The 23,163-nt window shown below is 41.7% G+C and overlaps 1 protein-coding gene across 3 annotated transcripts; it reads left to right on the top strand.

Annotated features, from left to right (window-relative positions):
- The first annotated feature begins 832 nt into the window (after positions 1-832).
- On the top strand, positions 833-22,928 carry zbtb7b (zinc finger and BTB domain containing 7B). 3 transcript variants are annotated; one of them, XM_061050396.1, is made up of 4 exons: positions 833-1,222; positions 3,115-3,212; positions 18,423-19,486; positions 19,906-22,928. In XM_061050396.1, exons 3-4 carry the CDS (start codon positions 18,429-18,431, stop codon positions 20,531-20,533), a joined length of 1,686 nt encoding a protein of 561 aa, XP_060906379.1. In that variant the 5' UTR covers positions 833-1,222; positions 3,115-3,212; positions 18,423-18,428; the 3' UTR covers positions 20,534-22,928. The 3 variants fall into 3 exon arrangements, with proteins under 3 accessions (XP_060906379.1, XP_060906380.1, XP_060906378.1); XM_061050397.1 differs by lacking the exon at positions 833-1,222 and adding an exon at positions 2,033-2,320; XM_061050395.1 differs by lacking the exons at positions 833-1,222; positions 3,115-3,212 and adding an exon at positions 15,953-16,496.
- The last annotated feature ends 235 nt before the right edge of the window (positions 22,929-23,163 follow it).

Genomic DNA, 23,163 nt, shown 5'->3' with positions numbered 1-23,163 from the left:
CCAACACACACACACACACACACACACACACAGACAGCCTCCTCCTGCAGCAGCAGTCTAGGATGAGATTCAAACTTTGAAACGAGGTGATTCCCATACCAAAACCACTTCAAATAGGACGCATGTATGCAAGTGTTCAGAGTTGAGCTTTTTGCAGTGATATTAGACTTTTTTGCTTCTCCGCGTCTCTGCTTGTTGTGTCACTGTTTTCACTGGGGAAAAAAACCCATCATATTAGTATGTGCGCACCTCAGAACTACCGTGTTTGAGTCTACACTTTCTTCTTCACTGATTCACTTTTAGACTACAGTTAAAGTCGTTTTTAAAAGTCCCTCGTGTTGCCCTTTGCTTCTGCCCTCACACTGGATGTGACACATCCTCTATCACAGTTTCATTTAGCACAGAAGCTTGAATTATGTGTCAGCCTCAGTCCTGCAGCGTTCTGAGGCTGTACGCACTGACTCCCACCTGTCCATCAGCGCCGGATGTCTGTACAGGGAATAATGCTGAGTCACGATAGGGAAGAAGGGGGGGGGGGCACAAAGTCATTTTCGACCAAAAATGCTTTTTTTCATGTGACAGGTAGGCTAACAAAAGGGCAGATACCGTACACTTATGGCTGTATCCTACTCTGCCCTTGCACCTATGTGAAAAAGATGCCCGATGGAGAGAGTAGCAGGAGGAGGAGCGGGGTCTCGAAACCTGTCCTCCCCTCTTCTCCTCCTCCTCCTACCGCCACCGGCACCTCGACTGACATCGCTGCTGGCCTATCGCACCAGAGCGGGCCCCCTCCCTCCCTCCCCCTGTGCCCTGCCCACCCTGGCGGTCTCCTCTCCAGCCCTGCCAGAGCCAATCCGCGGCTGGGCGTAAGTAGGGCAAGCCGCTTCCTGGTTCTCAGAAAGAAGGAGCAGGGAGTCAGAGTGGGCCAGCGGAGGCAGCAGACAAGGGGGGGGTCAGTGCAGTCAAGAGAGCCGGTCTGCAGAAAAAGGTGGAGCGGAAAAACGCCGACGCACGACTGGAGGAGAAAATTAAAAACGTCCCCTGTGCGGAGCTGAGGACGACAAGAGTGGCGACCCCCTGTGAGGAAGAAACACTCGAGCTGGGGGAATAAAAGAAGAAGAAGTGAAAGAAGTTGTCAGGGTGGGACGGAATAATCCAGGAAGTGTTGAGCCCAGTCAGGTGGGAGGCGACCGGTCTGAACAGGTGACACACCGGCGCTCAGGTAACCACTTCACCTGCCTGTTCTCCTTTTGAAACAAAAATTAAAACGCATATGTGAGTTAAATGGGACTTAAGGACATGTCTGTTTGCCATGACAGCACCGACTCTCGTTAACCTATAGCCTCTCTCCTTCCCGGTTTGAACGGGGTCACGGGAGGACAATCCCACGTCACGGGTGTTCGGTAACTCCTGTCGACATTTATTCCCTCTGTATAATGCAGCCAGTGGGCGCTCCGGCTTCGCTTTTAATAAATGAAACTCGGACTTTTATTTTTTTAGGAGCAGGTGCTTCGGCTTCTGTTTGATGTATGCGCCCAGGTGAGGAGGGAGAGAGAGAGAAAGAGAGAGAGAGAGTGAGTGTGTGTGTGTGTGTGGGGTCGGCGGGTACATTTCTGGAGACTGGGCTGCTAATTATAGCAGAGAACACCGGCTGACATCCAAAACCTAACCTGCTCTCACGCACATCACCTGCCTCTCTGCTTCCATGAGCACGCAGAGCAGTGCACCTATGGGATTTAGCTTCCTGCACCCAAATCATGACCAAATCATGATGTCCCCCCTACACTCACTCATCAGTGGTCTGTTGATCATCATTATCATCATCACTATCCTCCCCATGGCTGCACCCAGTGTTTTATTTTAATCCTGCCCACCATCCTGTGTTACAATAGGATGTGCTCAGGCTGTGTAATGTTAGGTTAAGGCATCTTTCTGCCTACCTCATGGGTGGGGAGGGCTGCCATGCCAGTGGGCTTTTGTGTGTGTCATTACAGTCTGTGTTGCTGACTCGCCCCTCTGGCGGACCGGCCTAACAAGCTCAACTGGCTTGGGTTTGGTTTCCCTGTCTTGGGCACAGCCTGTTTGGTTAAATCTTTAGCTGTCCATGAAGGTAGTTAATGTCTTCTGCCCTCCAGGCTCAGGTGTCGTCGCAGCTCCTTCAGTTCTCCTTGCCTTGTCTCTGAGGGGCCCGGACATCGTCTACAGGGACCTTTTTTGTTTTTTTTTGTGGGCTGAGGAGGGGGAAAAAAAGTTTTAAAGAAGAGCAGTCCCTCTTTGTCGGATCTAATAGTTTTCCTTCCTGCGTGCCAGAGTTCTTCATGTGAGTGGACGTGTTTAGTGCTCTCTCGTTCTGGGCTGGTTCATCACACATGGAAGAGCCATCAGGGTTTTGAAATGAATTCTTAATGCCAGCTCTGTTTGCCCTATTCTGTCTGCGATATAATTGGACAACTGTGCCTCATTCCTCGTTCCTGCCGTCCTGACACGACCTGCATCCTGCTTGCCTCTCTACAGGCCGTGTTCTCGCAGCTGATGCCTGTTTCCTTCGTCATTGTATGTTTTGCCTTTTTTCTTGGAGAGCTAGTTATCACTTCTGTACAGTATGTTGTCATTCCATTCATCTAAGGGAGGTTTGTGTAAGCTTGTGTGTGTGTGTGTGTGTGTGTGTGTGTGTGTGTGTGTGTGTGTGTGTGTGTGTGTGTGGGGGGGGGGGGGGTCATGTATGCGTGGGCTTTCCAACAAAATACTGTCTGTTGGGAACATCTTTCTGAAGAAGTCAAAGTAGGAAGTGTTTGGTTTCTATCTGTCCTTTGTATCTCCGTCCCTTTTCACAAGAATCCCCCCCCCCCACACACACACACACACACACACACACCATCTCACATCTGATGTATCATGTGATTGCTTGTCTGTGTTTGTGATTATCCACATGCACTGTGGCTAGAATCATAAAAATGAAAATAACACGAGCCCCAATTAGTCAGCGCTTTCATACTTATATTCTATTTAATAGAATAGTGCGTTGCCGTACATGACTCGCATCTTGCCTTTTTGTAAATGAATAATTTGAACTACCAATCAGGTTTTTCATACTAACTCTCCTTTTTCACACAGGTGTATAACCTCTGCTGACATCTGAACACAAGAGGAAGGGGGGTGCCAGAGGCAGAGGAACGCAGGCAAACATCTTCTCCAGAGTTTATGGACTGGAGGTAGGAATAATTACAGTGTAGATTATCTCATAAGCTGATCTAGCTTTCCTTTCAAACACACTTTTAGTGATGCTTCTACCTGTCTTGGTGAGTCCAGAGATGTAAAGAATATAACCTTGGATTTCAGTATTCTTCAAATCTTAGAATGAAGAAGTTTGTCGTCTAAAGGTAAAGTTGTTATTACCTGTTTCTAATGGCCACTCTTTAAGGTGAAGCAATAGAAGATAACATCTTATGATCTTATATCTTATATATGATCTTTTTGTACATGTCAAATAATGGTGCACACTTACATACATGTGTTGATTTTCCAAGTCTTAATTTAATGGTGTTAAAGTCAGCTCAACACAAGAGAAATCAAAAATGTAATTGTGCAAAGATTGAAAGAGTTTGACTTAAAGACCTCCAAACATGCCTTTTCCGTCACACTGCAGCCGACCTCTCGCTGCATGAAGCCTGACTGTCCTCTTTGAAAAGCTACTTTCTTGTGCTGCTGATCACTTACAAATGACATCTGAAAGTTGTGTGGGGACCGAGAGGCATCTTGACATCTTCACGGTACTTTTGGTGAGAAGCCAAAAAGAGTGAAGGTTAAACAAATGCAGCAGACGAGTATTTAGATGTTTGGTCACAATGAATGTCGGTTTATTCTCCTGGACTTTCTTACATCTTCCAACATAACTCACTTGTTATCAAGTAAATACGTCATCTTATAGAGGAGTCGGACAACTTTTGATCTTTCCCCCCTGGTTTTTAAATTGATCTTTTAATCGTCGATGCTGCAGACACAAAGGCAACTGCATCATTTCAGTTTTCAATAAATAGAATGTAAGTTTGAACTAGAGATCTTTCTCTAAGTTAGATGTGGAGTAAAATACCTGGAAGAATTCAAATGTAACAAGGTTTTGCTTTGCTCTTCCCCATTTCTTTTCTCTGTAAATCTGTCTTCATTTTCAGTTAGAATGGCAAAATGTAATGAAGGTTTATAGGGACCAAATCGTCACACTTTCTGGTCAAAATTTGTTTTGAAATAATAAGCAAAAGCAAAAAAATGTCATTACCACCTCAAACTCATGTTATGCATTATCATCCCCAAAAACTAATGAGGAACTTGAAATGGCTTTTTTTCACCATCTATATGAATACAAAAAAACAGCTTAGAATATATGTTGAAACAATTCATGAATGACAGAAAAAGCAAACTTCTGTGCTTATAGAAGTTTTATTTCCCTGTCATGTTTGATCAAAACGTCCACTCTGTAACTGTTTTATAGCCTGACAACTTTTTTTTGTGCTTTTTTTTTTGCCAGTTTAAAGCATAAACCCACTGTTGTGAAGATGAGACCACATTAAACATAGTATTAATGGGATGAGAGGTTCTCATGAAAATATTGTTGTCCTTGGAGAATATTTAAGCCAAAGAAACAGTTTAATGTTTTATAAGTAACCTGTATGTTAACACCTCAGAAGATGCTTTATTTTCTTATGAGGATGGCTCAGGAGTGATGCCAAAAATAAATAATTCCAATGGGCTGATGGGATTTTTTGGTGCTGGTATGTGATATAATCCCCACAAAGAACGATGACTCTAGAAAACTTTAAAGATTAATTCATATTTAGTATAACAGTAATAAGCCGTTTTAAGAATTTGATTAAGCAACAGTGCCTTAATGAAGCTCTGTCGTCATTATATCTGTTTACATTCATATTGATTCCACCACGCTTTAATGTTACTGTCCCATCCTGTGAGTTCACAATGCATCAGGGCGTTGTGGAAGCACAGTGGGGGATCCACATACATACACAGTACACATGCACACATTCTGTCTCACCCTAACACCTCTGTTACTACCTCCAATGGCATCACAGGGACACATCTTTGTGACATTCATATTGAAGGCAGGCAGAGGATTCATTTCTACAACACCAACAACAAAACGGCTTATTAAGCTGCAGATTCAAACAATGCTAGGTCGTGTTTAAACCTTCTATGCTGCAACTGGAAAGAATATTTATTTTGTTAATGTAGCGTGGATTTTTGTTTTGTTTATTTTGGGGCTCTACATTTATGAAGAGATAGGACAGTGCCAGAGCCAGAAACCAGGGAGAGAGAGAGTTGGGAACGACATGCAGGAAAGGTGCCACAGGTCAGACTTGAACCCGGGCCGCCCGCACGGTTGACCACAGCCTCCGTACATGGGGCGCGAGCACTAACCACTAGGCTACCGTCGCCCCATGTAGCGTGGATTTTATTACAGTTTTCTAGAGTGTTTGTTTTTTAAAACAAGCTAAATTTCTAAAAACTGTAACTAACATTGTTCTAAAAGAGTATGGTGGCTGAGAAGTGCAAATGCTGAAACGTCTCGAATTAAGAAAAACAGGCAGCGTATGCAGAACCGATGCAAATTGAAAAGCACATACAAAAGTCCAAAACAAGTGCAACGAATAAAATGTGATGCAAATGATACAAATGTTGTGCAGGAAGTAGAAACTACTTCATGAGCATTAAATGTGCCGCAAATACGTGAACCATACAATATAAAAACACACAAATCCAGTCTTAAGGCCTTTGCACACTGAGTATGTTTTTTTCTGATGAGTTTTTTGGATACGTAATCTAAAAAAAAAACTTACGCACAGACACCTTGCAGACCGAGTCCGGTCCGGTGTTGATTGTGGATTACGCCGTATGAGAAAAACTGTCTAGCACTCATTTCCAGTGATCAAGCTGTGCAGTTGATTTTGTGGTTCTTTCACTCCAAGAAAAAAATAATTGCTCCCAGGTGTATTTCAGCATGTCAGTGGTCCAGTTTGATATGCTGCTCTCTGTACTGGAACCACACGTTAAAAAAAAGAACAACAATTTCCGTGAAGCAACTGATCCTAGACAGGCAGTATGCTAGAGACACTACAGGGCTCAATGTGACAAAACACAGAATATTGAACCTGTTCTGAAAATATTAATAATGGATAAAAGTTTCGGAGTCAGTCTGCGATCAATATTGACATTACATGAAATAGAAATTGATGCACATCAAAAAAAGAAATACGGACAGAAAACAGACTCAGTATGTAATGGCCTATAGAAGAGGGTGCTCCAGGCCTGTAGGGGCGCGCAGTGGAACAGTTTATTATTAACAGGAAAGAGTGAGGGAGACAATGATGTGAATTTAATGTTTCACCCTCAGGATGCATGTTGGCCACCGTAAGAAGGAATGTTACAACCTTAAAAAATAAGAAATAGCGGATGTATTTCTTTGTATCACCAATCTCCAAATTTAATGGAGAATATTATTGAAGGATTTGATCAATTCAATGATTCTTTGTTTCTGTAAGGACAGTGTAAATGTCAGTACGCTAAAAGACTGGTTTCTAACTGCAGTGTGTGTGTGTGTGTGTGTGGTGGGCAAGTTCGAGTCACATCATGTGACCTTGGCTTTGTCTGGTGACAACCATGTGTCTGTGAACTGATGGGTAGGGGGAAGTTACAGCTAGTGGTCTATCGAACAAGGAACACACACACACACACACAGATACACACACACATACATACTTACCCCACACACACACACACACACCTACCCCACACACACACACACACACACACACAAACCCACACTCCAACGTAGGCATGAAGACATACTGTATATAAATATATACATGAATGAACACAGTTCCAGGAAATGCTTTAATCAGGGCATGTGAGCCCATGTAAATTCCCCCTTTTTCAGACACGGGTCTTTCAGTTTCATACGAACCCTGTGAGTGGGAGGAAGGTGGGGAGAGAAAGTCAGAACAGGGGAATGAGAATGGGAGTCAAAATAACTTTAGGTTTTGTCTCTGACCTTTATGTGTGAAGGCGTCTCACCTTTTTCTCAGGTTCCCCATCACCCCACCTGTGAAACAACCTGCGAAAATCTCTCAATTTCAGATTTGTTCTTATGTTCACCCCCCCCCCCCCCCCCCCCCAAAAAAAAAACTTTTAACCCCAAATGCAAGAAAATGGGTAAGAAATGTGGCTTTGACAAAAAGAGAATATTTCAAGAAAAGGTTTTGTCATTGCGATTGTTACAATGCCGTAACTTTGTTTATGACTGGTAGTCACCTTTGACCTCTGTACAACTGCGCATTTTCACCATATATGGCAGTTGTTTCCCCACTGATAGAGGCAATAATGCCTCAGGGGTGACTATACAGTGTCCGTAATCCAGACTGCTGCTACTACAGTTGAGTCTTGCCCCCACTCGATCTGTGTCAATAGAGGAAGTTCTGTATCTGCCATTTCCTCTTTTCAGTCATGAGTTTCTGTAGCATTTGACAACCCTCCCTCGCTCTCGACCACCGGCTGCGCAGCCCACGCCACCCCTGCCTTAACCAATCAACAGGTGGCTGTGACTCTTCTTCTTGTAAACAGTCGGAGAAGATGAAAGAAAAAAAAAAGTGTTTAAGAAAAAGTGATCATGATTCAGCTCTTATGGTAACTTTTGTTTCTGTACGCCCTGAGGGGGCGGTTATTATAAATAAGTACAGTGAGACAACATTTCAGGGAAAATGCGAATAATTACTCAAACATGAGCTGGAGATGGGAGCTGAAACTGACCCTTTACATGTGTGATCTTTGAAAGGGGAACCCTAGCAGCTCACCTTCCCGTTTGGGAAAAAAAAACATACACATTCTGTGGGTTCAGGGCAGAGATAAACAGCCCCTCCCCCTCCCCCAGATGATCCAAGTGATATCTAACATTGTGCTACAAAATACTTTTGTTGCATCATTGCACAAGCAATCGTTATTGTATAAGGACATGTGAAACATAAGTATTTTCATGGTTGAAATCTTTTTCTTTTTAAACCTTCTTTTGGACCAAAATATCATCTTTTAAGAGACAATCATAACTGGCTCTTGTTGTCAGTTAGTTGTACGTCGGCTTTTATTTTTTGTGTTGTTAGTCAGCTGCACCACATGTCAAGATGGTTCATGAAGTTATTCTGAAGTTCTGAAATAATTGATGGATTATAGTCACAGTAAAACAGAGTCTCCTCCCCCTCCTTTATTTCTAACTTGTTGTCTGGCAGATTTGTCAGGATGGTGACACATCTAAAACTTGTGTCCTCTGATTGTGTTGTTCCTCGACGCGCCCCTACAAAAACGTCATATTGTTCTCTTTGCTTAATTCCTCTCTTAAGCTGTTTTTACTTGCTTTCTGTGTGTCATTTTATCTCTCTATCTGCTCTAGTGGTCGGCCATCTTTACTGAGCACAGGAAGAGGAAACTGATCAGGATCTGTTCGTTTTGCGACATTTCTCTCTGTGTTCCTGTGTGTGTGTGTTTGTCCAGTGCTTTTGCAATGTCTTCCTCTGAAATGGGCCGTCATCTGGGGAGGAGGGCAGAAGTTTTTGAGATCCTCCCATTGATTTGGAAAACAACTGCACACATACACTCGAACACCTACAATATTAAGCGAGAAGTATTTCTTAATTAATTTTCGAACTATACTGCACAGCTCAGTTGTCAAACTGATTTTGTTGTTTTCTGCCGCCTCCATTATATTTTTTGTTTGACATTTTCACCCATATTAAATTAGTATGTTTATTCTTTCTTCCCATGAATAATGTAATGTCTAGACTTGAATACACCATCTAAACACACTCTAAGAAATTGTACAAATCACACTTTACAAACACATTTCTTTCACCTGATCTCCAAATCATCCAACCAACCCCCCGATCTACCCATTCCCATCATCAAAACCATCCGGATTACAGCCTCGATATCAGGATACATTTCATATAGAGAGACTTCAATCTTTAGAAGATTTTTCACACAGAAATGAACCCACATTAAATAAAAGTACTCCCATAACCAATCAATTCAATGAATCATTCATGAATTAATTCACGTGCAATTTCTAGTCATACAGGTAGATAGAAATAGCATTTGAATGACAAACCCTAAACAACTTTTTATTTTAAATATTTAGCTTCAGATGATTTAAGTAGTTATTATTTTAGATGCAGTATGTGGTGTTTTTGTGTTACATTGTTGTTTCTGTAGTAATAATGATTTAAGTAGATTTTGATGTTGTCTTATAGTAGATAGATGCACATAGACAGTACATGCTTGAAACAACTTACTTTTTTTTACTTAATTTACTAAATTTCCAAATCTTAAAGGTAATTCCCACATACTAAATTTCCAAATGAAATTAATTTCATTAAACATTTTATTCAAAACCCAAACAATAATTTTACAAATCATATGTAGAAAGGACATAAGTTTAATAAGATCTTTTTAGTATTTAATGCAAGATTTAGACTGCTGGTGCATTTTTCAAATACTTACATAACCATGCACATTTTATAAATACATATATAAAAATAAATCCAAAAAGTTTTATATCTGCATCAAAAATATAACAGATAATATTTTATCTTAATATGTTACCTTCATGTTGAACATTAACATCTTCAATATTGTACCTAATATAAAATGTCTATGTATATTTTATGGTTATCATCGTACTTTTTTGAAAATCAAGAAACATTTAGTTAGTTCTCTTTATAAACGCACGACGTCAAATAACTGAACCAATTTGGATACAGACTTAGCCTCAATTTACTCAAGATGAACACCCACACAGTTCATTTGTTTGCACTGTCGACCGACGTTGAAACACCCCCGCTGAGCGACGGGGAGTGTGCTGATAAACAACTTTATGTTTGCCTGTAACAACATTTTATCACTCCTTCAATGTTTGCATTTACAGTTTTTCACTTACAGTGCAATCCACTCTCATCATACTCTCAAATACATCAACACGGAGAGCAAATAATTGTTACACACACACACCGACTGTTGTATTGGGGGAAGAAACTGCTGACCAGAAAAAGAGCTATGAGAGTTGGAGAGTTAAGTGTGAAACCACTTTGTCAGCATGCCTTCTCTCACATCTGTACGTGTTCTCCTTCTTAGGTTGAAACTCCCTTTTGATGATGCTAATGATAGAGCTGCCTGCTACCACATCTCGCACACACACACACAAACACACACCTGCAAGGACTTTTGCTACTTCCTGTAGCTGCGTGCATTTGTTCACCTCTTGCTCTTTTTTTTTTTAATCTCCCAGTTGTCATGTCACCGCTCCTCTCCCTCCTCTCTTTCGGTCTCCCCCTTCCTCTCCCCTTGTAACTTTACTCTGTCGACTCTTGTTTCATGTCGCCTCGCTAACACAGATTGTTCGAGGCCGGGACTAGATTTTCCTGTCTTAACCTCCTCTGTTCTGTTTTATCTTTCAGAGTATCTCTACACCCACTACCCCGTTCACTCACTCTCATGTTTTTCTCCACCCTCACAACCTGCTTTTTTTGTCAGATTTCTAAGAACATGTGTGTTTTTAGAAAACATGCCTCCCTCATGTTCCTTTTGTTGTCTCTTTTCAAATCTCGTACTGTTTTCCTCTTTCCAACCTCAGATTGATTTATTTTCCTGCTTCAGCTCGTTCCTCCCTTTACACTGACAAACATGGCACAAACTAAGGCTCCATATTGAGCTGATTCTACACAAAAAGATACTCCAGACTTTTTCTTTTCTATTCTTGTTTGTCATCAGTTTCAGAACGTTTACACGTTTCTTCAAAAAGACACGTCTTAAAAGAACCCCCCCACCAATTGGGTCCATCCTGCTGTTTATTCTTCAAACTTGGAGCCCTATCACCAAAGTTAACAAGAAACATACCTGTGTTCATTCATATCTGGGATTTAAGAAAAGGAGAGAAAGATAGTGAGTATATAGTGTTGAATGTATATATAGATATTGTTAAATGAGGCAAAATGTCATTCAGGAAATGGGAGCTAAGGCTAATTATTCTAAAGTAGTTTGGTTCTTTGTTGTCATTTAAAAGTAACAACACTTATTTAACTTGTTTTGTTGATGTTCAGACTCAGTGAAATCTGTACATTTATTTAAGGTAACATTGTATTTAAAGATTCTTTTGGGGGGCTTTTTATGACTTTATTTTGGAGATAGGAGAGTTGAGAGAGAGAGAGAGAGAGAGAGAGTGGGGAACAACATGCGGGAAAGGAGCCACAGGTCGATTCGAACCCGGGCTGACCGCTCTTGAGGACTTAGCCTCTGTACATGAGGCGCTCACTAACCACTAGGCTTCATGTGACCCGTAACAGCTTCTTTAATTTTGGGAAACTCTTTTGAGAAACATTAGAAAACGATATCTCAGAGAGAGGCAAACTGTTACTGTAACTTGCAGCTGTTTCATTCGATGAAATGGCGAGACATCAATGACACTTCAAATCTAACTTCTTCTTTGACCATCTATGATTTCTTCATAAGTCATGCCAGATGGATTTTCATCAGCACTTGGAGTTGTGTATAACAAGAAGACAGCAACTCCCATAATCCCACACTATGTAAACCTGTTTTCTTTTTAATAAAGTCCAAGCAGCAGGAATAAAATGCTGTGCCTTTAACTGCTGATCATTTCTTTAATTTTGTAAGGGCAATATCCTCCACAAAGCCGCCATGCTTCTCGTAGAAATCCTCCTTATTACCCATTTTACTGAGACTGTGATGAATGTTCAAAACAAAGAGAAGTCCATTTCTGTATAAAAAGAAAATACTTTATTTAAGTGAGCTTCAGGTAGGACTGAGCCACCCAAATGTCTTGTCCCATATGTTGATAAGCTGATAATCCTGCAGCAGATTCACGCTGGTGTTCAGGTCTGGCATGCAAACGTGCTGCTGCTGGAGCTCACAGTGGAGTGTTTGTGGTGTGGTAGGGCGAGGGGATAAGGGCCTCTGCTCTGCCAGCTAAATGAATAATGTAATGTGTTCTTGGAACTAAGACCACAATGTGCGCATGCGTCCACACACACACTCAGACACACACACACACACACACCATAATGCCCCAGTTACAGTAAGGACAGAGGAAGGATTGGCTGCTGCTGGGTCGTCGTCTTGAATAAAAGACAGAACAAACCTCTGCTGAGCAACATCAGCTCACTGGACTTCTCCTTATTTTACTCCCTTTTGAGTCATGACAGGGTGCAATCATTACACCCATCATGATAGTGTCTCCGCTCTTGTCTTCGACAAATTCAAATGCAGATTCAAATTCTCCCTGGTTGCGTCTGTCTTTTATATCTCCTGGTGGGATGCAAATGTGCAGTCCAGAGGGGACTGTTTGGACGCAGAGCAGGTGGAGCTTTTATCTCCTGGCAGAGATGATACAAGACCTGAGTGCGTGCGCTTGTGTGTGTATTTGGGAACATTTAGTTCTTTAAATGTAAAGTTCTATGCACTCTTGACAGTCCTGAGAGAGTGTTCTGCCTGGCTGAGTGCAGCTTTGGTTTGGCAGATGTGACTGTACTCGTCTCTTCATCCCCCCCCTCGCTTCCTCCTCCCATACTCTTCCTCAGAGAAGGTGTCCCAGTGCCACACTCCTATCACTACCCCAAATAAGAGAAATGTAAAGAGGGCAAAAAAACTGTTCTTTCTTTAACCATTTACATTCCCTCTGTCATACAGAAGAAAAGTGGTGAGAGGAAGACAAATGTGTGGAGGAGAAACGGTATGAGCTTGATTTTACTTGCGTTTGGCTGCTTTGTTGTTTTTTCTGGCACAGTGGTAGTTTAGCCCTATAATGGGTTATGTTGTGGTTATGAATAACCTTTTAATTACTGGGTTTTAGCCAAGGGAAAACACTTTTAGCTGTGTTTGTGAATGTGTCAGTGTGTTTAAAGGAGTTTTAATTTGTTGCAGAGAATGGACAGCTGCTGATTATTTATTAGGATTTCAATGTATATTCTTTTTTTTATTATTATTATTATTACTATAACAGAAATGTTTCCCCATACACAGACTTTGTATAGCAGAGAATTTCAGACATAGAAAAAAATCTAGAATATATTTCTGCTTTTCAATTTGAATGATTTTTGCATTTAAGTTTAATATCCTGACCTTCACAAAGTTCAAGAATAATCTCTATTTTTCATCTTTAGTTATTTCAGTGCTAAGAAAGCTGTTACAACATATTCAACCGTGCATGCTCACTTTTACCAAGATTCTGCACACACACACGCACACACACACACACACACACACACAGTCACAAACACACATTCAGTCGCTTTGGAAAACATCTGACATCAGAATATATAAAAGCATTTCTCCTTCTCCCTCTCAGCCACATGCAGTTTTCTGTGAATGGTATAAAGTCATATTTTCCCCCTTAATGCTGGAGTCGATATAATTGAGGTGGACTGGGAAAACTTACTGCCTTAAATGGAAAATAAGACCCATAAAAATAATACTGACAGTTCTGGTTCCATTCATCACACACACACACACACACACACACACACACACACACACACACACACACACAGCACATGCAGAAAGATTTCAATACATACGTACAAAACTTTAACCTGCTTTTATGCTGAAGAATGAATCTTTGTGTGCAGGTTAGGGAAATGCTGCTGCTGCTCTCATTTTCCTGGCCTCTGAACACATTTGTGACAAGATTCTCTATTTTTAAGAAGCTACACAGAGTCATGTTAGTGGACAGTAACGGTTAAAGTTAAGTTTCCATTTCCCCATCCGTACTAAAGAACTCTGTGTTGGATCCCCTCTTAAACATGTTTGATTAGATGTTTGCTTCATTATTTAGTTTGTATTGTATGACTAAGGTAAAGCTTTGGGTTTCTGACCGGTATGGAAAAGCCAAATGATTTAAATTGTCTACACATTATTTGTTTTGTTTTTTTAATGCTACGAATAAAGTCCTTGTCGTCATGAGAGAGGAAGAGTGTGTACATAATGAAAGCAAGAGTGAGGAAATGGTAGCGTTGCAGAGGAGTTTAATTCCTCTGCTGTCGACAAAAGAGTAGGAGGTGAGGCTGAAAAACAAAGAAAGCGATAAGGGACAATTGCTGGAAGGATGAAAACGTTAACATCTGTAGTGTTTAATGCATAACAAGGAAAAAGATGAGCAATTTGTGAGCGATTGAAATATTTTTGAGTTTTTTTTGTGGTTCATGTGTCATGCAAAACCAGTAGACTTAAAACGACACACCTAACAGACAAAAGTGATATCAGTTATTTAACTGTAAGGAGCGTAGCCCTAACTAACATGAATCAACCTACAGTAATAATGTGTCATAGAATACTTTGGCATGTCCTTTTGAACTTCTCGGTAAACAAATGTTACAATGTGTTGCAAGAATCAGCAACTTATGTAGATATGTCCGTAGTAAGCAACAAAAAACAGACAAGGTGTCAAGGACGGCAAAGAGGGGATGTGTGTCTGTGATCGTGAGTGCATGCCACGATGTGTCAGTATAAAGTGACTCACAGATAGATGTTTGATGGGAATCACGGCAACTTTTTTTGCAATTTTTTTTTTTTCCGAATACGTATGTGTTCTTAGGAATATGCCTAAAATAACCAACTCAAACCACCTACCACCCATAGTGCTTTTTCTTTTTTTTTTTCTCGCCCCTGCGCCGGAAATTTAATGTGCATTGTTGTGTGCTCCTCCTAAAGCCCTTATGTGTCCTATTTTTACTGCACTGTTTTTCTGAAGTTTCTGTTTTGTGTATTTTTATCTACTCTACTCGTATTACAGCACCTCAAAATCAGGTAAAAAAAACCATCAATTGTGATTCTATAATCATGATAATTAAAAAAACAAATCTGGTTAACTGTGAATGATCTGATGTAATAAATGACAATTACTGTATAGATGGTGAGTTTCTATTGGGTTTTTTTCCACTCATGTTTTTTTTTGTATGATGAGGGGCTGCAACTAACGATATATTCATATATATATATGTTTCAATATCTATTCATCCACAAATATCACAAAATGGTCAAAAATCCCATTATCCAAAACAGGCTGTCATCTAAAAACCTTTTATTTATCCCACCTGCTGTGGACACAAAGATAATAGTTTAACATTTAACTCAACCAAATTTCCGCCAGCATGTCTGATTCTGAACTTAAAGGTAGACAAACCTGTAGTGTGTGTGTGTGTGTGTGTGTGTGTGTGTGTGTGTGTGTGTGTGTGTGTGTGTGTGTGTGTGTGTGTGTGTGTGTGTGTGTGTGTGTGTGTGTGTGTGTGTGTGTGTGTGTGTGTGTGTGTGTGTGTGTGTGTGTGTGTGTGTGTGTGTGTGTGTGTGTGTGTGTGTGTGTGTGTGTGTGTGTGTGTGTGTGTGTGTGTGTGTGTGTGTGTGTGTGTGTGTGTGTGTGTGTGTGTGTGTGTGTGTGTGTGTGTGTGTGTGTGTGTGTGTGTGTGTGTGTGTGTGTGTGTGTGTGTGTGTGTGTGTGTGTGTGTGTGTGTGTGTGTGTGGCCCCTTCACTTCCTCCCTCTTATGTGTCTTTAGCTGCATAACACATGCTGAACAACGCAAACTTCATCGAGGATTGATAAAAAAAGAAATGCGTTGTCCGAAAAAACAAGCAGTAAATATCTGTGTTATTGGCAGTGATATTTTATGTAACACACTCAGAGATGTTAAGCATACTTGGTTTCAAAGGAAGAGTTTTGTGTACTCATTTATCTCCGTTGTTCGTGTAATATGGTTTAACCCTCATATTGCACCTGCCTTAGTGTTTGTTCCTTGGTGCTGTATGACTCATAATGACAATATGATTTTGATTCTTACGTGATTGTTCAACTTTGACATGAAGTTGACTAAAAATAAAAGGTTTCTGAAATGGTTTGGTAGAATTCAATAGTGTCCTTACCAAACTACTTAATTTTTTCTTTGTGGTCTACAGCCCCCAAAGTTTTTTTTTTTATTCTTAATGTCCTCAGACACACATAACCCCTTCAACCTGTCGGCCTCTTTTTGTAATGGGAGAGGTCGACGTGGAGATCGTGTTTATCGGAAATTGTTCGGAAAATGGGCCGTTGGTTTTTGGCAAGAGGGGGCGCGTAGGCGACTTTGGGGGGAGGGGTATCTCTGAACCTGCTTTCGTCACTAAGCACCCTCTTTTGATACAACAGGAAGGAGAGTTAGTGACAGAATGTGCAAAAGAGGTAGACATCCCCAAGGATCAACGCTTTACACCAACTTCTGACACTGAGATCGACCTTTACGTTACACATCTAAAGGAAGAGGGAAATAGGAAAATAAAGTGGTTTTCTAAAACAGCGAGGAGAAGTCGAGCGAGAGGAGTTGTAGAGAACAGAGAGATGGATGCCATGAGATTCACGCTGCCTCGCCTCCAGCTGACTGTGCCAATGCCCATGAAGATAGAGAAGGTAGGGTTAACGTTTGAGTCTTCTGGTTATTTTGACACTTCCTGGAATGACAATGGGAACATTTGCGACGCTTGATATCGATTAGAGCCATGGGAAGGATTTTGAAAAAGTGCTGGCAAGTTGAGAAGTATAGATTCGTAGAAGAATTTTATTGGCTGTACCTTAGACATTTTTGTTCATTAAAGGGGTGGAGTATATTAATACGTGTGTGTGTTTAAAATAGGCCGGGATTAAGATTGTCACATAACAGGTTAATTCGAACAACAGTGGGTGGGGGGAGCCACAGATTGGCACGCAATGTGTGCATGTGTGCATTTGTGTTTTATACTGGTGGTGTATGTACTCCAGTGCGTGTGTGTTTAATAGGGTGTGTTTTGGAGCAGGTTAGTCAGGTGGCTGTACCGTCATTGTGCAAAGCCCTCTGGGCTATGTGTGAACACTGTTATTGGATGGCCAGGGGGCTGCCAGTTGCTATGGGAGGGAGATAAAGGGCAGGGAGGGGGGATCTGGAGGGTGAGTTGTTTGTGGAAAATCTGGTCCGCTCAGGTGTGTTAAGAGATATTGTTGAGCAGGTATATTGTGGACTGGGTGAGGTGCGAGCTTAGGGAGCCAGAGAAGGGAGTTGTTGGGACTTATTAATGTCGGCCCTTGTAATGACACTGAAAGAGAAATAAAGTTATTGGCCTGACTTTGCAACATTTTATCTTTAGCGAAACACTGGCATGGGGTTAAAATAAGGACTAAGAAACTATTTTAATTTATATAGAGCCCCAAGTCACAGCAAACGATATTTCAGGACACAGAAATAGCAGGTCTATAATGTATTCTTTCTGAAATGATTTCCAGAGACCAAACACGAGCACACCAAAGGCAAGCACTTGGAAACAATGGCACGAAAGAAAACAAAAAGAAATCTAGCATCTTGCTAGACTGGATATGTTTAAAGTTTAACTTCAATTCTAGTTAATTCTAATTCTTTTTTTTTTTTAGTGCTGTTTTTTCCTTCCTCATTCTTTTGGTGGTTCTCCCCCCTTTGACCCAGTCTAGCCTGTCACTTCCTCCCTTTCCCTAAGTCGCTCTTCTTCTCTCTGTCTTCCCTTCGTCAGTCCCCTTTCTTCTTCAGGTATTTTAATTAACTTGCTAATGCTATAAAGGTTTCACACAGGAATTAACCTACTGCAGTTGGTTACAGCACCTTCAGCGCATTACATAATCCTGCATCCTTTTCGATTCCCTGCTATTGATCATTTGATTATATATAGAGTATATATCCTTGGTCTTAGGAATATTTGATCTTCTCCTTGTTGTTAAATTTCCCTCCCATGCTGGCTGTCATTTCGATCGAAATTGTCCTCCAGGGCCCCAACCCCCCAATCTCACTGGCCAAAATCACCGCCTCCTTATTTAGTAATCTGTAGAGAAAGTACTGAGAGTGGGGAGGGAAGGATAAAGGGGGGAGAGTTGCTGCTAAGCCTGGTTTAAATTGCCCTTTACGTGAACGAACCTCCTTGTCTCAGTCACGCTACAGTGGATTTACTTTTAAACACTTTAAAATGTATAAACAGCTCTCTGACATAAAGAAAGGCTGTTGATTAGTTTATCTCATTTATTTATTTAGAAACTGCAAAGTTATGTCTGACAGGAAACAGATTTCATGCCTATTCAAAGCATTATGATGGGTACAGACGATGCACCACACTGCTGTTGTTTGTAATTGTCACACCATAATTAATCTTGATTCTTTGGAGGATATTTGACTAGTGTATTAGTGCATTGACTGGTTTACTCTCTGATACCTGATTCATTATTGTAGGCAATATCTGAGGCTGATTCTGATACTTTGATCAGTACCTAAGCAACTCTTTACAAAGGGTCATTTGGACTTCCTCCCCTCCTCTAACCTCATTTTTTCTTTCTCTATCCTAGGTGGCGATGTCTCCAGGAGAGGACGGTCTGATTGGGATCCCCTTCCCGGAGCACAGCAGTGAGATCTTGGCCCACCTGAATGACCAAAGGAGGGCAGGGCTCTTGTGTGACCTCACCCTGACATCTCGTGGGGCCCGCTACCAAACTCATCGCTCCGTCATGGCGGCTGTCAGTCTCTACTTCCGCCGGTTGTTTGGGGCAGAGGAGGGCGGCGGCGAGGGTGGAGGAGGTTTCAGCGTGTGCCAGCTGGACTGTGTGGCACCGGACGCCCTGGACGCCCTGCTTGAGTTCGCCTACACTGCCACGCTGACCATCCCTAGCTCAGGGATGAGAGATGTGCTGCGAGGGGCTCAGGTTCTGGGCATTCAGTGTGTGGCTGACGCATGCAGAGACATCTTGGGGGAGAAGGCCGAGGCCGAAGGCGAGACAGCAGAGGAGCAAAGGTCACAACACATAGCTACAGAGAATATGGTGCAAGAACAGAGCAGGGTAGATAAAGGATCGCGAAGAAAAACAGACAGAAAGAAGGTGAGAAACATGTGGCCAACCTACATCAACTCGTCGTTTTCGAACCCATCACCTGCTTCGCCCATTTCCCACCCATCCCCCGCATCAGACAGCATCCGTTCCCAGCCGTCCACCCAGCCTCCAAGCCCAGAACAGGAGGAGCTTCACCAGAAAATAGTCCAGAATGGAGGTCCCAGGATGATCAGAGAGCCTAAACTTAACGGAGGACTCTTTCACTGGCTGCATGAGCGTCCCCTTATAGCCCACCCATCTCCTGTTTCAGCTTTGATTGACAAGCTGTCAGAGGATGACGACGTTGAGGGCTGTGGCGATGATGCAATGCTGATCGGAAGTACCTCCATACCTACCTCTGCATCTGATCGGGGAGCAGCTGCAACCGCGGCAGGAGGAGGGAGGAAGAGGAAGTCTCAGACGCCCCAGCAGTGTCCCGTTTGTCAGAAGATCATCCATGGGGCGGGAAAACTGCCCCGACACATGAGGACCCACACTGGAGAGAAGCCCTTCCAGTGCTCTGCCTGTGGAGTCCGCTTTACCCGGTACAGTAGATTAATCACATTTTATCCACCTATCTCATAATACCTACTGTTTAGATATAGAGCAGGCCAAACTCACGTTAATAATATTCACAGAGACCCAACACTGATTCACTATGAGAAAGCTATTGGCAACACTGACAAGTAAAAAAAAAAATATTTTGGCTCTGGTGAACAGATACCTGCCACAACCAGCTGAGAGAAGAAATTGTACTAGAGAAAAGAAGAGTACTTTACAGACAGGGAGACAGTAAGACAGCATTAAAACAACTCTTCCACATCTAATATCTGTGATGGATCAATTGTGTTGAGTGTTATATAAATGAAGTTGAGTTGAGTAATATGCAGAATTATTGCATCGATGTTTTGTTGCCTACTGTTTTCTGTATGCCTCTTCATTGTCTCACCTGTCTCTTCCGTAGGAATGATAAGTTGAAAATCCACATGAGGAAACACACAGGTGAGCGCCCCTACCCCTGCCCAAACTGCCCTGCCCGGTTCCTCCACTCATACGACCTCAAAAACCACCTGTCCCTGCACAGCGGGGCAAGGCCCTTTGAGTGCCCGCTCTGCCACAAGGCTTTTGCCCGAGAGGACCATCTTCAGCGTCACCGCAAGGGACACAGCTGCCTAGAGCTGCGCATACGCCGGCCCAAACGCGAGCCTGATGCCTGTGAGGATGGTAGTATGAACGGAGATGGGAGGGAGCAGTCCAGCCAACTTGAGGCTCTGTCCTTACAGGCCCACTCCTCAGCATTCCTTCCTCGTGCGTTGCTGGATGGTGGGAGTGGGTCTGGCACTGGCCCTCCGCTGATGTTTCCAAGTGACATTGAGAGGCGGACTCTCGCCCTTCAGGCTTTGGCTCAACTCGGACCTCGCAGACTGGCTAGCTACCCACAGCTCTTCCTGCGAGGTCTTGAGCTGCGGGAGGGCAGAGAGGCGGAGGAAGAAGATCCAGGAGAAACCCACTCACCCGCTTCGCAGCGTGAACGATGGGCAGAGGAAGTGGAGGAGGAAATTGGAGAAGATGAAGTGGAGGAAGAGGAATAGTGAGAAGAGTGTGTGTGCGTAGACATGTGTGTGACTGTGTGGTAAAGTATCCACAATAAAAAAAAATTCTAACTCAGGTGGCTGGACTAATCCTGCTGCTCCCATATAGAGAGCGCTTACAAAAGAAACAAGTAAATGAATTTAAAAGAAAAAAAATGGAAACGGGTTTTCTGAGATATCTTAAACTTTTGACTCCTGGCTTTAGTTCTTTTGTCTTCTTCATTTTATTTCTCCTTTGCTGTATATTTTTTCATGTATTACATGTTTGCGCTGTGTGATTTGATTTTCTAGCTTGAGATGTGTGTGTTGAGTGTGTGTGTGGTGCCTGGGATGCTTTACACTATGCAAATCTAAATCCAGAGCTGCAATATAAAGGGATATTTGAAAATGTATATTTTAGTTACAATAAATATGTATAGATTCAGGTGCAATTCAGAAGTAATATCACCTAGATCACAAGAATGAGTGTGCATGCACTGACCTCTGGTGGTTATCAGTGGAAGTGCAATCTAATTAATCAAACTTATTCTGTACATTGTAGGCAATGTTGTTGTTTTTTTCCTGTCAGTGGTGGAAACTTTGCTTTAATTTGGTGCTTTAACCAAAGAATATAATGAATCTGTTGTCTTACATCTTAGGTTAATATGAGGAGAGAGGAGAATTGTAGCCAATGTTGGGGTTGAAAAGAAGTTTCTCCCCAACTGTTTTGAAAGCCATGAGAAAGGATCTTTGTTTCAGAGCTGGTGGAGCTCTGTGTTAAATGCCTGACCAAAAGAGACAAAGTCTGGGTCAATGAGTTGATGCTGGTTATGTTCAAGACTATTTCCTATTTTCCCTTAAGACTAGATGTTAGTCTTCCAATGCACTCTTTTGGGTTTGTTGTTTAAAAAAGAAAAATAGAAAAGGTGCAAGGCTAGGGGATGAATGAAATAGTTTGCCCTTTGTTTTCTGAACTTATTTATTTATTGTTATTTATTGCAACTGTTCTGCTTAAATTCCTTACTGAGACCAATTCCAGGGTGGGACACAGTCCACTTCTCAACTAAGTTTTACAAGAAGCTGCGTTGCGCTTACAGATTTTTGGCTCCATACACCTTAATGCCTTTTTAAGGGAATACATGTCTCTTATTTCGGCGAGTCTTCCTCAAATGCATTCTTTGCACATTTAACCTCGTCAGGTACTGCAATAATTCAGGCACATTCCATCCTCCAGGGAACAGAGCAAAGAAGTCGACAAATGTAAAAAAAAAACTAAAAAAACTTCCATGTAAACAGAACACAAGGGATACTGCTGTTAGACATTTCAGCATGGTTTCCTGTTGTTAATTCAACATGTACAGTACTGTATCACATGCTATTGCATGGCAGTTCCTCCATGTGTCCAAAGGGGCCATTATCTTTTGAGTTTAGTTTTCTTTGACCAAAAACTTCATAGTTGAATCTTGAATTCTCTGGACCAGTACATTAGGGTTTATTGCAGGGTCTAATGCAATCATGAATGGCTTTAAATGATAGCAGCTGTCTTTTTACATACCATATATCCTTGAAACACATGTAGTCAGAACCTTGTGTAGCAGTCGTGCTAATCTGGCTTTGTGTGCACTATCCACTCCTTGTTGTGTATTTTTATTTCAGTTTATTTGCACTATGAGATTTGAGAGCTTTGAGCCTTTTTTGTTTGACCTTCATTATCTAATCCATTAACTCACCTGATTAAGATTGTGATTGAAATAGTAAATCTTCTTTAAAACCCTCACATTTTGAATATTCTTCCACCTGCATAATAATACAGAGTTCTAGTCACTATAATGTATATTGGGATGAAGTTGCCTTAGTTTTTTTTTTTGTGCTTCAACTATTCTCAGGAAACCTTGAGCAATGCACTAAGTGATTTTAGAAAATATATAAATGGGAAGAAAACGTCTGGTGCTGTAGGACAATCAACACCCTTCATGTTAGCGTAAGGCCAGTAGCCTCAAAATAGGGATTTTTGTATTGTTTGACGTTTGAAAATCAAATGATTTAAACCATTTGTGAGACAAAAAAAGGTAGATAATTGTTAAAGAGCTATTGGCCTTCCAACAACCAGTCCTACTGGAATGACAGAATGACGGTTGGTCTTGTTCCTGAAGGGTGTTGTTTTCCCCAGTCGTAGCTTTGTGAAGGAATGAGGTTCATCTGATGCCAGCTGTGAAGTGTGTGTTTCTATGTGAGCTCTTATTCTTTTGGCTTTGGTGAAGGGACATGGGGTCCGGTCTGACCAGGGACCCCGCTATCAGGGATACATTTTTTTTCTTTCAGTTTTTAGTAAAACCTTCTCAGTGATATGAATCATTTCCCCATCATTTGTTTCAGTTAATGCAAAGAAAATAAATAAAGACCTCTATGCTTGCTATTCTTTGTTTCTTTCATTTATTTATATAATGCAAAAGAAAAATAATGCTTTAATACCTGGTGACTGATCAGCACTGGATTCATGATTCTGACATCTATATAGAGTCCAGTTTCTTTATTCTTTTTTACATAGCCTAGCCTAAACGTGCAGTTTTAGTAAATGGGAGAGGGGAATTGGGAATTGTGCTCTCTGGTGGACTAACTGTGAAATGGGAACATAACTATAGCCTACTTAC

Source organism: Labrus mixtus, chromosome 11, assembly GCF_963584025.1.
Source record: "Labrus mixtus chromosome 11, fLabMix1.1, whole genome shotgun sequence".
Lineage (NCBI taxonomy): Eukaryota > Metazoa > Chordata > Actinopteri > Labriformes > Labridae > Labrus > Labrus mixtus.
This window is presented reverse-complemented; position numbering and strand designations above follow the sequence as displayed.